Consider the following 12,826-nt stretch of genomic DNA (forward strand, 5'->3'; position numbering starts at 1 on the left):
AGCCCTCGTGGGTTCTCATCCTACGGGGGCTGAACTAGGAGGAAACAGTTCACATATGCTCACGCCTGCACCCCGCCCTCCCTAGCACCCACACTCACGGTCCACACTCTCCACCCGGGCGTAATTCCCGTCTTCGCAGAAGCTGATGTTTCCCAAGTGCAGGATCCCTGCCACAAGCTGCAGGACCAGCTGCTGGATGTTAGGCGGGATCCCGATGACCTGCATGGCACTCTGTGGGCACAGTGGGGATAGAGCCTGTGCCACTGATTCTGATCTCCACCCTGGCCCCTGGGATCGGGCTTCTGGGGACGCAGAGAGTCAGGACACCTAGGTCTCTGTCCTGCCTCTCCCACCCACTGGCTGTGTGACCGTGGGCATGTCCCTGCCCCTCTCCAGGTCTCCATTTCCTGATTTGTAATGAGGTTGCCAGGGCTGGAGCGGCGGGGGTGCTCACCAGGGTCTCGCTGAACTCACTCCTGTCATCAGTGCCATCCACCTTGTAGGTATCCGATTGGTTGAGGTAGTAATAGTAGTCGAGGGTCATGAGCCCCAGGTTCTGTCGCTGCTCCTGGGAGGCCCCTTCCAGCAGCTGGAGGATGAGTGACGCTCATGGATCTGGCACTGGACTGGCACAGGCCCTGTGGTGCCCCAGTCCTCACTGTCGTGGGCTACCGGACATGGACCCTCCCACTATCTACCCCGGACTGCAGGTGGGGCTCCCCCGTCCACGCACCTGGTAGTAGATGTGGAAGTTCCTCTCGTTTTCATTCTGCGTGACCACGCGGGATTTCTCCAGCAGGAAGTTAGAGATCTTACCCCCATCTGGCTCCCCGCCGCGGCTGAACTGGATCTCAAAGTACTTGCCCTGAGCCCGACAGAACCATGTCAGCCCCCAGGGCTCCAGCGGTGCCGGTGGGGGAAGGGTCGGGGCTGATGAGCCTGGTCTCTTTCCCTTTCTTACCCATGGACTTCAACTTGCTTTCCTCCCTCCACTTTCCTCTCTCCACTTATGGCTGCTTGTCCTTTTCAGCAGCTCCTTTCCTCCTCTCCAGTTCCCCCTAAGCTCTGTCCTGGGCCAAGAATGCCCTTTCCTCCCTCTCTGATGCTTCAAGCCCTCACTTGGGACATCCAGTCCTGTGCCTGGTACACAGAAGTTTCACCGTGTACTGACCAGTTTCCCAGTCTCTCCACCACAACACAGATGCTTCCACGTATTTATGGGATGCTACTGGTCCCAGCGATCCTGAGTGTCTCCCACATGTTGTCCCTGAGCCCAGAGCAAGGGTCCCACAAGCCCCTTCTTTGGTGTCTGACACCATCTGGGTTCTGCTCTGGTTGGAGGTTAGAGGGCAGACAAACCTCTTTACTTCTCCTTTCTGCCACCTCCCTCTAATAACAATACAAGTTATATCATCGTACTACACAGACACCTGTAATATATGACATATACTTATTCTATTGTACAATAAACTACATAAGATAAAATGTAATTATACGTTTTTGAGGTTCATTCATGTTTTTGTATGTATCAGTAGTTTGAAAACATACTGTGTGATTCCATTTCTATGAAATTCTAGAACAGCTGAAACTAATCTAGGTGAAAAAACCCAGAGGAATGGTTGCTTCTAGGGTAGGGTGGGAGTAGAAATTGAATAGAAAGGAACAGAAGGGAACTTTCTGGAGTGATGGTGATGTTCTGTATATTGACAGGGGTTTGGGTTGCACAGTGTGTGCATTTTTCCAAACTCAGTGAATGGTCCACTTTAGATTTATGTATTTTTCTGTACGCAAACTTTAAAAGAAAGAAAAGAACTGTAAATGTGTGATGATGGACTATAATGATTTGCATGTTGAAGTGTTTGGGAGGAAAGGTATGGTGTCTGCAGCTTGCTTTGTTGTGCATCAAAAAAATGGATGGAGATACAATAAAGCAAGTAGAGTAAAATGTTAATGATGGAATCTAGGAGACGGGCATACAGGCGTTTATTGTACTATTTCCCAATTTTTCTGTGTATTTGCAATTTGTAATAAAATAGTGAGTAAAACACTTAAAGTATAATTATATGATAAAAATATATTAGAAAGTAAAACTATAACTAATAATATGTTGGGAAATTAAAAAATCTTATTAGTACCTGGGATTTAAGTCATTTCCACATGCAGGCATTGCTCTGAAATTGTGGAGGTCTATGAGATGGATTTTAATATCATCCCCATTTTATGGATGAGAAAACAGGAGACTCAAGTTGATTGTTTTTTTTTTTTTGTCCAAGCTACATATCTAGTGACAGAATCAGACCATAAATCCAGATCTGTCTACCTCTTTTGTCTTCCATTAGGCCCAGCATGGCACCTGACACAAAGAAGAAGCCTAAGAACTATTTTTTGAAAGAAAGAAAGAAGGAATAAATTGGACCTGAAATGTGATTAGGAACCGATGTGACATGATGGCAGCTCGGGGAGTATTTAAGAATGTGACACAAACATGCCGTAGCCTCCGCAGTTCAGCCCGTGGGGGACTCTTTTTCAGATGGACCATAAGCAGGAAATGAGTCTCCCATTCAGGAGCAAGCATTTCCTGTGTTCTTGGGAAATACATGTGTGTGTGTGTGAAAGTGAATGTGGAGGGAGAGGTTGCTCCAAAGCAGGGCTATTGACTCACAAAGCGACTGGAATTGTTGTTGCGCACGGTCTTGGCGTTGCCGAAGGCCTCGAGCAGGGGGTTTGATTGCAGGATGATGTCCTTCACATGCTGGGGGCAGAGGCGGGGGTGGGGGGGGAGGGGTCAGGCTGAGGCACGTGTGGGGGGATGAAGCACCACGAGTGGGAGGCAAACCAGCCCGTCTTTCTGCTTTTGCCTCACCTGGACCTTCTCGCCCCCTCCGGACACTTTGGAGATGTAACCCATGATGTATTTGGCTGCCACCGTCTTCCCAGCTCCACTCTCTCCACTGGGAATGGGCGAGAGAAGGAATGGTCCATGGCCAGGGGTGGGGGAAGTGCCCTTTCCTGTTCCTGATTGTTCACTCGTTCATTCCCTCCCGGGTGCCAGGCACTATTCTAGGCACTGGAGATACAACAGTGCACAGGACAGATGCAAACCCCTGCCCTCCTGGAGCTGACATTCAGAGAGCAGACGGACAGTAACAGAATGACTAGGTAAAATCGATTATGGGTCACATGGTGACAAGGGGAGTAAAGCCAGGCTGGGGGCAGAGAGGGACAGCCAGGCCCCGGTAAGGTCAGGAAGGAGTTCCACATCAGTGTCCTGGGGGCGGTGACGCTGTTTGATCAGGGCCCGGGCAGGACGGTCTGGGGCCCCTGTCGTACCTGATGATGACACATTGGTTCTCACAGTCGATGAGCATGTTCCGATACATGTTGTCCGTGAGGGCGTAGATGTGCGGGGGGTTCTCGTACTGGGCCTGGTGGGGGGAGGCACGTCTCAGCCCAGGGCTGGAGGCTGGGGCCCTGGGGACGGGGCCTCCCGCCACCCCCCGTCGGCCCTGGCCTCACCGCGCCCTGGTACAGGTCGACCTCACGGTCCGTGAAGTAGGGCATCTGCTTGAAGGGATTTATGGAGATGAGCACGGAGCCGATGTAGGTCTGGCGGGTGGTTAAGGGCCATGCAGTGTCCTAGCACACTCTGTCCCTCACAGGCCCGTCCCCTCACCCTGCTCCCCCAGGGCCTCCTAGAGCCCCACTGTTCAGAGCAAGGGATGGAGCTACTCAGATGTGTCCTGGGGATCTTCAGAAAAATCAGGACTGGGTCCAGAATGGGGGGAATGGCAGAGTTATGGCTGAGCTACTCCCGGGCAGAGGGGGCAGTAAGGCCCACAGCCACCCCAAAGGAGAGCCCTGCTGTCACTCCACCTGTCCCCTGTCCTACCACCCGGTGCTCTCACTGCCCATCCCATCCGCCATTGTTTGGCTCAGGCCTCTGCATGTCCCTTCTGTGCTGAGGTCCCTCTGACATCCTTTCCTGTGTTCATCCACCCGCCATCCTTGCCTCCCTGGGTCAGCCATTCTCCTATCTCTCTGTCCTCCTTCATGTGCTGGCCCCGCCCGCGGCCCAGGGTACAAAGATGTAGTCGTCCATGAAGCGCTTGCGGAGGTTGCTCACGATGGCGTCCTCAGTGATCTGTGGCAGCAACACCATGTCGTCCACACCGCTCTGTTTCACATTGTGGCTCTGCCAGTGGAAGCGCTCCTTGCTGCCCTGGGGGTGGGGGTGAGGTGGGGGTGATCCCTGGCAGGGGGACGGGGTGGGGTGCCTCAGCGTGCCCCTCCCCCACCCCAGCTCACTTCCATCTCCAGCTTCTGATTGTGTCTCACCTCCTTCCCCACCTCAGAGACACCAGGGGAGGTGGGTGAGGTCCAGTCCGGGCTCCCTGCCCCCCAGGAAGAGGCCAGACAGAATGACAGCTCCGCCTTCCCACTTCCTTTTCAGCCTCTCTGCTCCTCACTTCCCCAACTCCCTTCCCCCTACTGAAGCCCATGCCAAGTCCTTGACTTTTCAGTGGCATTTGACCCAACGCCCACCCCTTCCACCTCAAGATGGTCTCTTTCCTCTTACTCCCCTCCTCCTCTCTCCTGGTCATGCCTCCCAGCCCAGACCTCTGAGATCCCCAGAGCCCCTCTGTAACCTCCACCTGCTGTGCCCAGCTGTGACGCTGCCCCTCAGTTCCCACAGCCTTCTGCTGCCCCTGCCACGATCTTCTCCATCTCAGAGCCTTTGCCCTTCCCAGTGCCAGCTCCAGCACTTTCCCCGCCTCCCACTTTCCCTTATTTCCTCCTTGTTTTCCATCAGTTGACACCTTCCCAGGGCCCCAAGGAGGAGACTCAGACACAGGCTCCCCACAAAAACTCCTCCTCCAGGAAGCCTTCCAGAATGTTTTCTCCTTTCGGCCCAACTGAACTCATCTAGTGCCTTAAACATATAAGCACACTGTCTCTCTCAGGCCCACTCTGCCTCTGTTCTGTACACCCCTGCTGTGGAAAAGTCTAGCAAACAGAAGAGTGATGGTGGTTGGAGCACCACTGTCTGGTGCACTCATGCTCATATGACATGTCCCTCCTCCAGGAAGCCTCTTACCCCCCCGACCAGGAGCTCCTAGAGGGCTGGGGCTGGGATGGAGTCCTTTCTCAGCCCTAGCAGGGAGGACCAATCAAATGAACAAGGGAGAAGGGTGAAGAAAGAAACACAACTTCAGAGGAAAGACCCCAAGGGCAAAGGCTGCTGGGGATCCGTCAAATCTTCACAGATGACCAGTGTTTGCCAGGCAGATTCCAGGGACTGGAGACAAGAGGGCTGGACAGAGGGCACTCTGGCAGGGGTCAAGCAGGAGGGTCAGTGTGGGCAACTGTAGGGCAGAGGTGAATGAGAAGACAGCCTTTCCCGGGGGCACTGGGGATCCATGGAAAGTTCCTGAGAAGGGGAGAACATGCTCAGAATCTGGACACGCTGCCAGCCAGAGGGGGGTTTTGTCAAGAAATGCTCACAGACATTACACAGGCCCCGCTGTGGTGGGGCAGGTCTGTGTTGTCATCTGGCTGGGTGACCTAACACTGCCGTGGACCGCCGTGGCCTCATCTATAAAATGAGAGGAAGGCTTACTTGCCAGGGCTGATGTGAAGATGAACCGCTCCCGGGAGCAAAGTTGGGTGGGCGGCTGATGCTCTTTCTTGGCCTCAGCCGTTGTGTGACAACTGGCCTGGGCAGAGGGGCACGTGACAGAACTAACAAGTCACTAAACTCCTGACACTGGGCAGGGAGTGCCCGGTGTTACCAGCAATCTGCATAGCAACTCAGCGGGGAGTAGGCTGGGAGGGAAACTGAGGTTCAGGAAGCGTAGTGGCTTGACACTTGACTAAGCACACAACTACATTGTTTTCGAGGGAGTGAGACTCGAGTCTGGGTCCGTCTGGCAGCAAAGGTCAGGCTCTGGTGTCTATACCCCCAAGTGGCTATGACCCAGAGGACCTGAAAGTTTAGAGGGCTTTGATCAAGTGCAGGGAGAGAGGGTGCACCAGGCAGAGCGAACCACCCACAGAGGAGCAGAGGTGTGACTGAGGCAGGGCAGAACACAGAGGAGGGGGTGTGGGGGAGTCAGGGCTTGCACCCCTCCAACTGCTTCCAGCCTGAGTAGTCAGAGTGGGTTTCTCATACGGCACATCCAATCTCCCTGTGGCTTTTCTCCTGTCTGTGGCTTCCCATTGCTCTCCCACCCATCCATTCCACAAAACATTCTTGAGCACCTACTGTGTGCTGGTAATTAAGGCCTTGGGGAAGAACTCTTTCAGTATTTTACTGAGTTGCCTCTAAGCCTTTGCAGACACTGAGCCCTCTGCTCAGAACACCCTTCCTGCCTGGTGAACGCCAATCCATCCTTTAAGACCTGACTCAGGGGATGCCTCCTTCGAGAAGACCTCCCTGACCCTAGGACGGGTGAGGTGCTGCCTCTGGACTCCCACAATCCCCTGGGCGTCCCCCACCATAACCCTATCCAGGTTTTGGACATCCCACACATCCGGTGTGTGAGCTCCCCGGGGCAGGGGCCAGGCCATGCCTGGCTCAACAAGGCATTAAGTCTCACGTGAATGAAGGAGTGAGGAACCAGGTAGTGCATGAATGAACGGAGGGGAGGGTGTCAACCAGGCTCAGGTCCTGAAGGGCCTTGAATGCCAAACAGAGGAATTTGGACTTGACTGTCTGAAGCTTGGAGAGTCCTCAGCAGGGCCGTACTGCCCCTGGGTGCACTTTAGGAATTGTGGGAGCACGTTTGGTTGTCACAGGGATGGGGACATGCCTGGCATTTTAAGGGGGCCGCAGGTGCCAAATTTTCACTCAAATAATCATCCTGCTTGCAGCTCCCTATCCCACCCAGCAGATATTCACATAGGTGACAAACCTGCTTATAATCAGTAATTGGAACTGAGAACTAAATTCAATTTTATGTATAAACAGAAAATCTATGTGTTTTTTGCATGCTTCATTGCGCAATACCCATTGCGTTCTTCAGGGATGTGACTATCTTGTATCAAGGGAGATTTTAGTTTTGTTCGGATTTTGCTAAGAATTGTTCAGCATTTGGAAGTTCATGCTGCTTGCGATGTTCACGTGGCCAACACCCCACTCGTGCGAGGGGCTGGCAGCTCGCTGAGACACACCGGTGTCTAGGTGTGAGCACCTGGTGGCTCCAGTGGCCATTCTTGGGCCACTGGCATGAGCACTTTCATATTTATGTACACATTTCGTTATAAATGACTTTCTCCTCTGCATTGCAGGGGATCCATTAATTATTTTTGAAACAGTGGGAGTCGCTGTTTTTCAATATCTGTGAATTGCATTCCAGAGCTTTAAAGGGGCCCATCAAAATGTCTGTGACAAGAAGGGGGTGCTCGGTGTGACGTGCTAAGAACCCTGGATGCACTGGGAAGGGTGGGGGAAGGGCAACGTTGGGGGAGCAGCACTGGGGAAGGTTGGAGAGGGGGCCATGACAGAGGCCGAGCAGGGCCAGCTGTGAGGTCAGAGGCGCCAGGACGGGAGGGGGCCTGCAGGTAACAAGGGTCCGTTGGGAGAACCAGGGAGCCATTTATTGCACCCCAAGCTCCTGGAGATCACCTGTGCTCATGGGAGACAAAGACGGGCCCTACGGAGAGTGGGGGTGACCTCAGGATCAGAAGTCAGATTGGGAGGTTAGGGGGTGTAGACAGATGGAGGATGTTTTGGGACAGTCTGGCTGAGAAGGGGAAGAGGGAAAGAAGCTGTGCGGGCGGGGGGAGGGTCAGGGGAACATGGTTCCTGTTTGCAAGATGGGGAGACCTGAGTGTGTTGGTGAGAAAAGACGTGAAATTCAGGAGCAAAGGGGCATCATTCATGGTCAGGGTGGGGGCTATTGGGAGGGAATAATCCACAGGAAGTGGATTCTCTCTCTGAAGACCTCACTGGGAGGGGCTTTGGGTAGTAACTATGGTAACTGACTACAACAATAGCACCAGTAGTTAACAGCCTGTGGGCACTTATTCTCTGCCAGACTCTGGTCTAAGCCTTTTCTGTGATTCACCTCATTTAATCCTCTCAGCACATACTGAGGTCAGTACTATGATTAGGTTCACTCTGTGGAAGAGAAAACTATGGCAGAGAGAGGTTAGGGGTCCTTCCCAAGGTCACACAGCAGGAGGGAGGACCTGGGGGAGGACTCATGAGGCTATCTGTCTCCCAGCCCACACTTGGTCGGAGGTGGTTGGGGTTGGTACTTTGGGTCAGATGAGCATGAGGCAGAGACACGATGGGTCCTGTCCAGGGTTTCCCCTTTGGGGTCAGCCAGTCTCCATGTTCCTGGGCCCCTCAGGCAGAGCTGACACTCAAGGCCACTTCCTTTCTCTGAGGTCAGAGGCCTCCAGGCTGGCTGTGTCTGCCTCTCCTGGCCCCGGGGACTTGGTTCCTCTTCCTGTCCCTCCCCACTTCCCCCACCCGACTGAGTGGTCCTCTGCCTCTTGCAGTCCTTGCCATCTCTCCCTCTGTGTTCTGCCCCAGGCACCCGGGACCCCCAGATCCACTCCCAGCTCCATGTCATCCTAAAATCCACAGGTAGTTAGCAGTAGTCGGAGAGAGGGCTTTGCTCAAGTGGGTACAGTGTGTGAGAGGACACTTAAGAATTTCGGCATGGGACCAATTGGGTGTGAGGCCTGGCTTGACAGCTAGCTGACTGACTACCTGACCCCAGGAGACCACTTTAATTCTCCAAGCCTCAGTTTCCCCATCTGTAAAATGGATTCCATAATAAACTTCCTTCATGGATTTGCTGAGAAAAGTAAATGACCTAGCATAGAGAAAAGATGCACTGGGGTCCCTCAGGAAATGGCAGCTGGTGGCCCCCAAGAGCATTTAGTGGAAATGGTCTGTCTTTGACAGCAGATATGGGAGCTGGTCAACATACGTTTGCTTGTTGAATGAATGAATGAATGAAGTACCATTGGGATGGAACTGCCTCCTGCCCTGTGTCATGGGTATCCCTCTCTCCGTGGCCCCCAAGTCTCCACCGGTCAAGCTGAAAACTGTTTGTTCCTAAGTCCCTTACTTGGGGGTGGGGGTTCAATGAGGAGGTTGTGGTCAGAGTTGACCACAAGCCAAGTATGACTCAACCTGCTAGGCTCTTGTGAAAGACAGTCAGGGGCTGGAGATGGCTGAGGTGCGACGGGGAAGGTAGCTTCTAACTTCAGCTCTTCAGAGACGCAGAGGGCATGGAAGGTGGGGCTTCCCTGGTGTCAGAGGAGGGAGGGGCTGTTTGTGACCAAGGTGATGGCTCCTGCAGGGCCGGGGCATTTGGAGCCCTGTAGTGAACATACTTTCTGAGCCTCTATTGTGCATGGATGTAGGTGGATCCAGGCCAAGGGGAGTTCAGTGTACCCCAAGGGGGTGAAGTGAATTGCCCATGAGAGGCTGTGGGTCCACATCAGACAGTGCTAAGGAGAGGTGGGGTGACCAGTAGGGACTTCCTGTAGGAAGCAGGCCTTGCAACATGAACATTCCACATTCCAGGCAGTCGGGGGTGGCAGCAAGAGCCACGAGTCAGGAAGGCTTTGGGTGTGTGGGGGTGTGTGGGGGACACCACCCCGTCCCCAGGTGGCCTCTCATCTTGTAGGAGGAGGAGGAGGTTATAGGTCAAGGTGGCTGTTCAAAGTGTGACCTGGGGAGTCACTGAGTTGAAATCCTCTGCCACTTTTGGATTGTACCTAACCTTCCTGTCTCAGTTTTCTCATCTGGAAAATGAGAATATTGAGGGCCACAGACCTCCCATGGCAGCTGTGCAGATTCAACGAGGCAAAGCGTGTGAAGCAGACATGCTAGCTCTCCTTAGCAGCTCCAGCAGCAGCAGTAGCTGCCTTAAGTTGGCAAGTCCCACAGGCACAGGGTACCCAGCCGGGAGGAAGGGCTGGATGAGGGAGCTGTTGCAATTTGCCCCGACTGTTCTGGCTGCCCTGCCCCTGGGTGGTGATGAGCAGTCCCATGCTGGAGAGAGCAACAAAACAGCCACTTCCTTCCTCGCTGGGGTCCTGTGAGCTGTGGTTGCCAGCCAGGAGGGGATGTGAAGCCTGCTGTGACTGCTGGAGCCAGCCCCCCACACTTGGCCCTGCTTTGGCCCCTGGTGTGCCCCTGGTGCCACACCCTGCAGCCCCAGGCTGTGCAAACAACATTCTTACCTCCAAAGGCTCCCAGGGTCTCCCCCTTCTTTGGGGGAAGACCTCAGTTTTCTTTTAGCTTAGCCAGAGGTCATTCTCCAACATGTGGGGTCCCTTGTCCTCCCAGAGTCCTTCCTCCTAATTCTCTCTTGGACCCCAGCCTTCCCATGGCCACTGCCCCTGGATCAAGCAGCTACATTGCTGGTCTCTCTATTTCATGTCTGCGCTTTAAAAACAACCACCATTATACTCATGTCACCACCATCACCACCCGAGGACAGCCAATTGCATCCTTCACCCATCCCGCCACCAAAGTCAAACAGAAACTGCTGATAAGCCCAGTGGCAACACCTCAGCCAATGTCAGACAGAAACAACAACCGATTCCACCAGCAATGTCCTTACCATCACCCACTACCATCGCCACCCGTCATCACTAGCACCAGCAACCCATAATAACCAACCGCCATCAACAACCACTACATAACAATATCGCCACCAACAAGCACTCATAACCAAGTACCATTGAAGCAGCGGTCAACAGTACCCCTTTAAAAAACCAACAGCCACCACTACTACACCAAAAACACAGTGAACAACCAACAGCAAACAAACACGACCAGTGCCACCCAACTCTGAGTAACAGTGACCACCAATTGCTATCACACCATGGATCCACGCTCCAGCTGAAAACAACCAGCCACCAGGCACTGATATGCATCACTAGCTGGCCCAGTGGCAACCACCACTACCGCCAGTCTACCCACAAGAACCAGTTACCACCAACTTGCAACCACCAAAAGCAGCATCATCGCCGCCAATGGTAATAACAACCCAACAGCCAATTTTCAACAGCAGCTCATCTTCAACAACCAAGAACGAGTCCCTTTCGCCCGCTGCCACCACTAATTCCAGCCATGAATGAGATCACAAACAATGGCAGCCACTGTGTACTGAGTGCACGTTACATTGTCTCGCTGAGTCTTTCAACACTCGCCCTGGCACCTGTCACCCTCCAGGAAGACGTCGGAGGTACTGGCCTCCTGAATGGGTCCCACTCTTTTTCTCTGCCGTGGTCCTCTGGGCTGAGTTTCTCCCTTCCCGGACCCCGTGCGCCAAGCAAACCATTGACTAAGCATTTTTCGCACCGCTTCCTTGGGAGGGGTTGCTTTTCTCTGAGGTAGCAAATCATTTCCTGTTCTTTTGATCAAAGTCTGCCCAGTGGAGCTCCTGAGTCTTCCTGGAGTGGCTCCTTCGTGGATGCGTTCCTGTCCCAAACCCAGAGCTCTAGCTGGTCGCTTGGCTGCGAGTGACCTGGGTGGGTCCTTGGGTCAGTGATGCCCAATTTATCATCAGCTTTCTGAAGTAAGATGTTCCCTCTTGGACTAATACAATCCCTGCCTCCCTGCCTGCACCATGATCAGCCACCTGCGGCGACTGCCAGAAGCCCCGCATTTGTCACCACTGGCTCTGTGACTATCCCAGCCACATGCCTTCATTGACAGAATGACAAAAAATGAAAGCTGAAGTGGCTTGCAGATGCATGAACTGTGGGAGTGACTTTTATGCCGGCCCAGGCTCTCTTAATGTGTCATGATGCTGCTGGGTCTAAATCTAGGACCATGAGTCCCTGCCCTGTCACCACAGACATCATTAGACCTCAACCTTACCAGGTGGCGACGCCTTTGACTGCAGCGTCTCCCCTGCTGTCCTCACACGGAGGGGTACCAGTGGTAGTGTGGACATGCAGTGTCTCACTGTGCACTTCTGATTGCTACAGCTAGACCACCCATCACCTGCACAGGCACTCTGTCTCTACAGCGTCACTGTACCCCAACACCCATTTGACACAGCTTCCCCTCCCAGCTGTGGACTCAGCAGGGCTGAACCCACAGACCTTCTGAAGTTCCAACTGAGAGGTCCCCAAAACACCTTGCACATCTCGACTGATTTCCAAATATGACATATATGGGAACCGAGCCCCAGAGAAGGGAGGTGACTTGCCCAAGGCCACAAGGGGAGATGAGGGACCAAGCTGGGCTGGAAACTGGATTTCCTAAGCCCCAAGAAAGGGATGTCCCTGTCCCTGCAGACACTGTGTGATCCCTCGGCCACTTTCTGTTTTCCGGTTACTGTTCCACCCTTATCCCCCCTACCCCATCACCATTCTAGCATCCTGTCCACCATCATATGGGAGCTTGGTCCCTGGTGACAGATGCTGGAGGCACCCGAGCTGTACTGAGGGACCCCCAAAGGGTGCGCTGTGCCCCTCTCCCATCACCCCACTTTCTGATGCCTCCAGGGCACTTCTACATGGCTGGTTTCCCCACCCCTGCACATCAGGGCCCACCCTGGAAGGACTTACCATGGTGGGGGTTGGCGTCTGGGTTCCTGCCCAAATGGGTGGTGGCAGGGGTGTAGGCTCAGGGAGCTCCGGGGGGCGGTTCGGGCATGGCCCGGCTCCTTCTCCTGCACCGACTCCCAGCCCTAGTTCCTCTTACAACAGCCCCCCTCTCACTTCCTTTGGCGGGAGGGGCCCGCGGCTGCAGGGGAGGGAAGCTGGGCCCAGAGGGCGGGGAGAGAGCTCCAGCAGCTGGCAGGGCCGAGGGAGCTGTTTGGGGCTCTGAGCCTGAAGAGAGAGG

The 12,826-nt window shown here is 54.0% G+C and overlaps 1 protein-coding gene across 1 annotated transcript in view; it reads right to left on the bottom strand.

Annotated features, from left to right (window-relative positions):
- The window catches only part of MYO1F (myosin IF), a 31,225-nt gene extending 18,550 nt beyond the window's left edge, over positions 1 to 12,675 (bottom strand). Inside the window, exons 1-9 of the mRNA XM_033134879.1 lie at positions 12,550 to 12,675; positions 4,082 to 4,219; positions 3,517 to 3,606; positions 3,331 to 3,425; positions 2,864 to 2,951; positions 2,663 to 2,752; positions 734 to 865; positions 455 to 589; positions 99 to 231 (exon numbers count right to left, since the gene is read on the bottom strand). Coding sequence (XP_032990770.1) covers positions 99 to 231; positions 455 to 589; positions 734 to 865; positions 2,663 to 2,752; positions 2,864 to 2,951; positions 3,331 to 3,425; positions 3,517 to 3,606; positions 4,082 to 4,219; positions 12,550 to 12,552 — 904 coding nt within the window. The 5' untranslated portion in view covers positions 12,553 to 12,675. The remainder of the gene's footprint in view (positions 1 to 98; positions 232 to 454; positions 590 to 733; positions 866 to 2,662; positions 2,753 to 2,863; positions 2,952 to 3,330; positions 3,426 to 3,516; positions 3,607 to 4,081; positions 4,220 to 12,549) is intronic.
- Positions 12,676 to 12,826: the final 151 nt, after the last annotated feature.

The sequence above is a fragment of the Rhinolophus ferrumequinum genome, chromosome 18 (assembly GCF_004115265.2).
Source record: "Rhinolophus ferrumequinum isolate MPI-CBG mRhiFer1 chromosome 18, mRhiFer1_v1.p, whole genome shotgun sequence".
Classification (NCBI taxonomy): Eukaryota; Metazoa; Chordata; class Mammalia; order Chiroptera; family Rhinolophidae; genus Rhinolophus; species Rhinolophus ferrumequinum.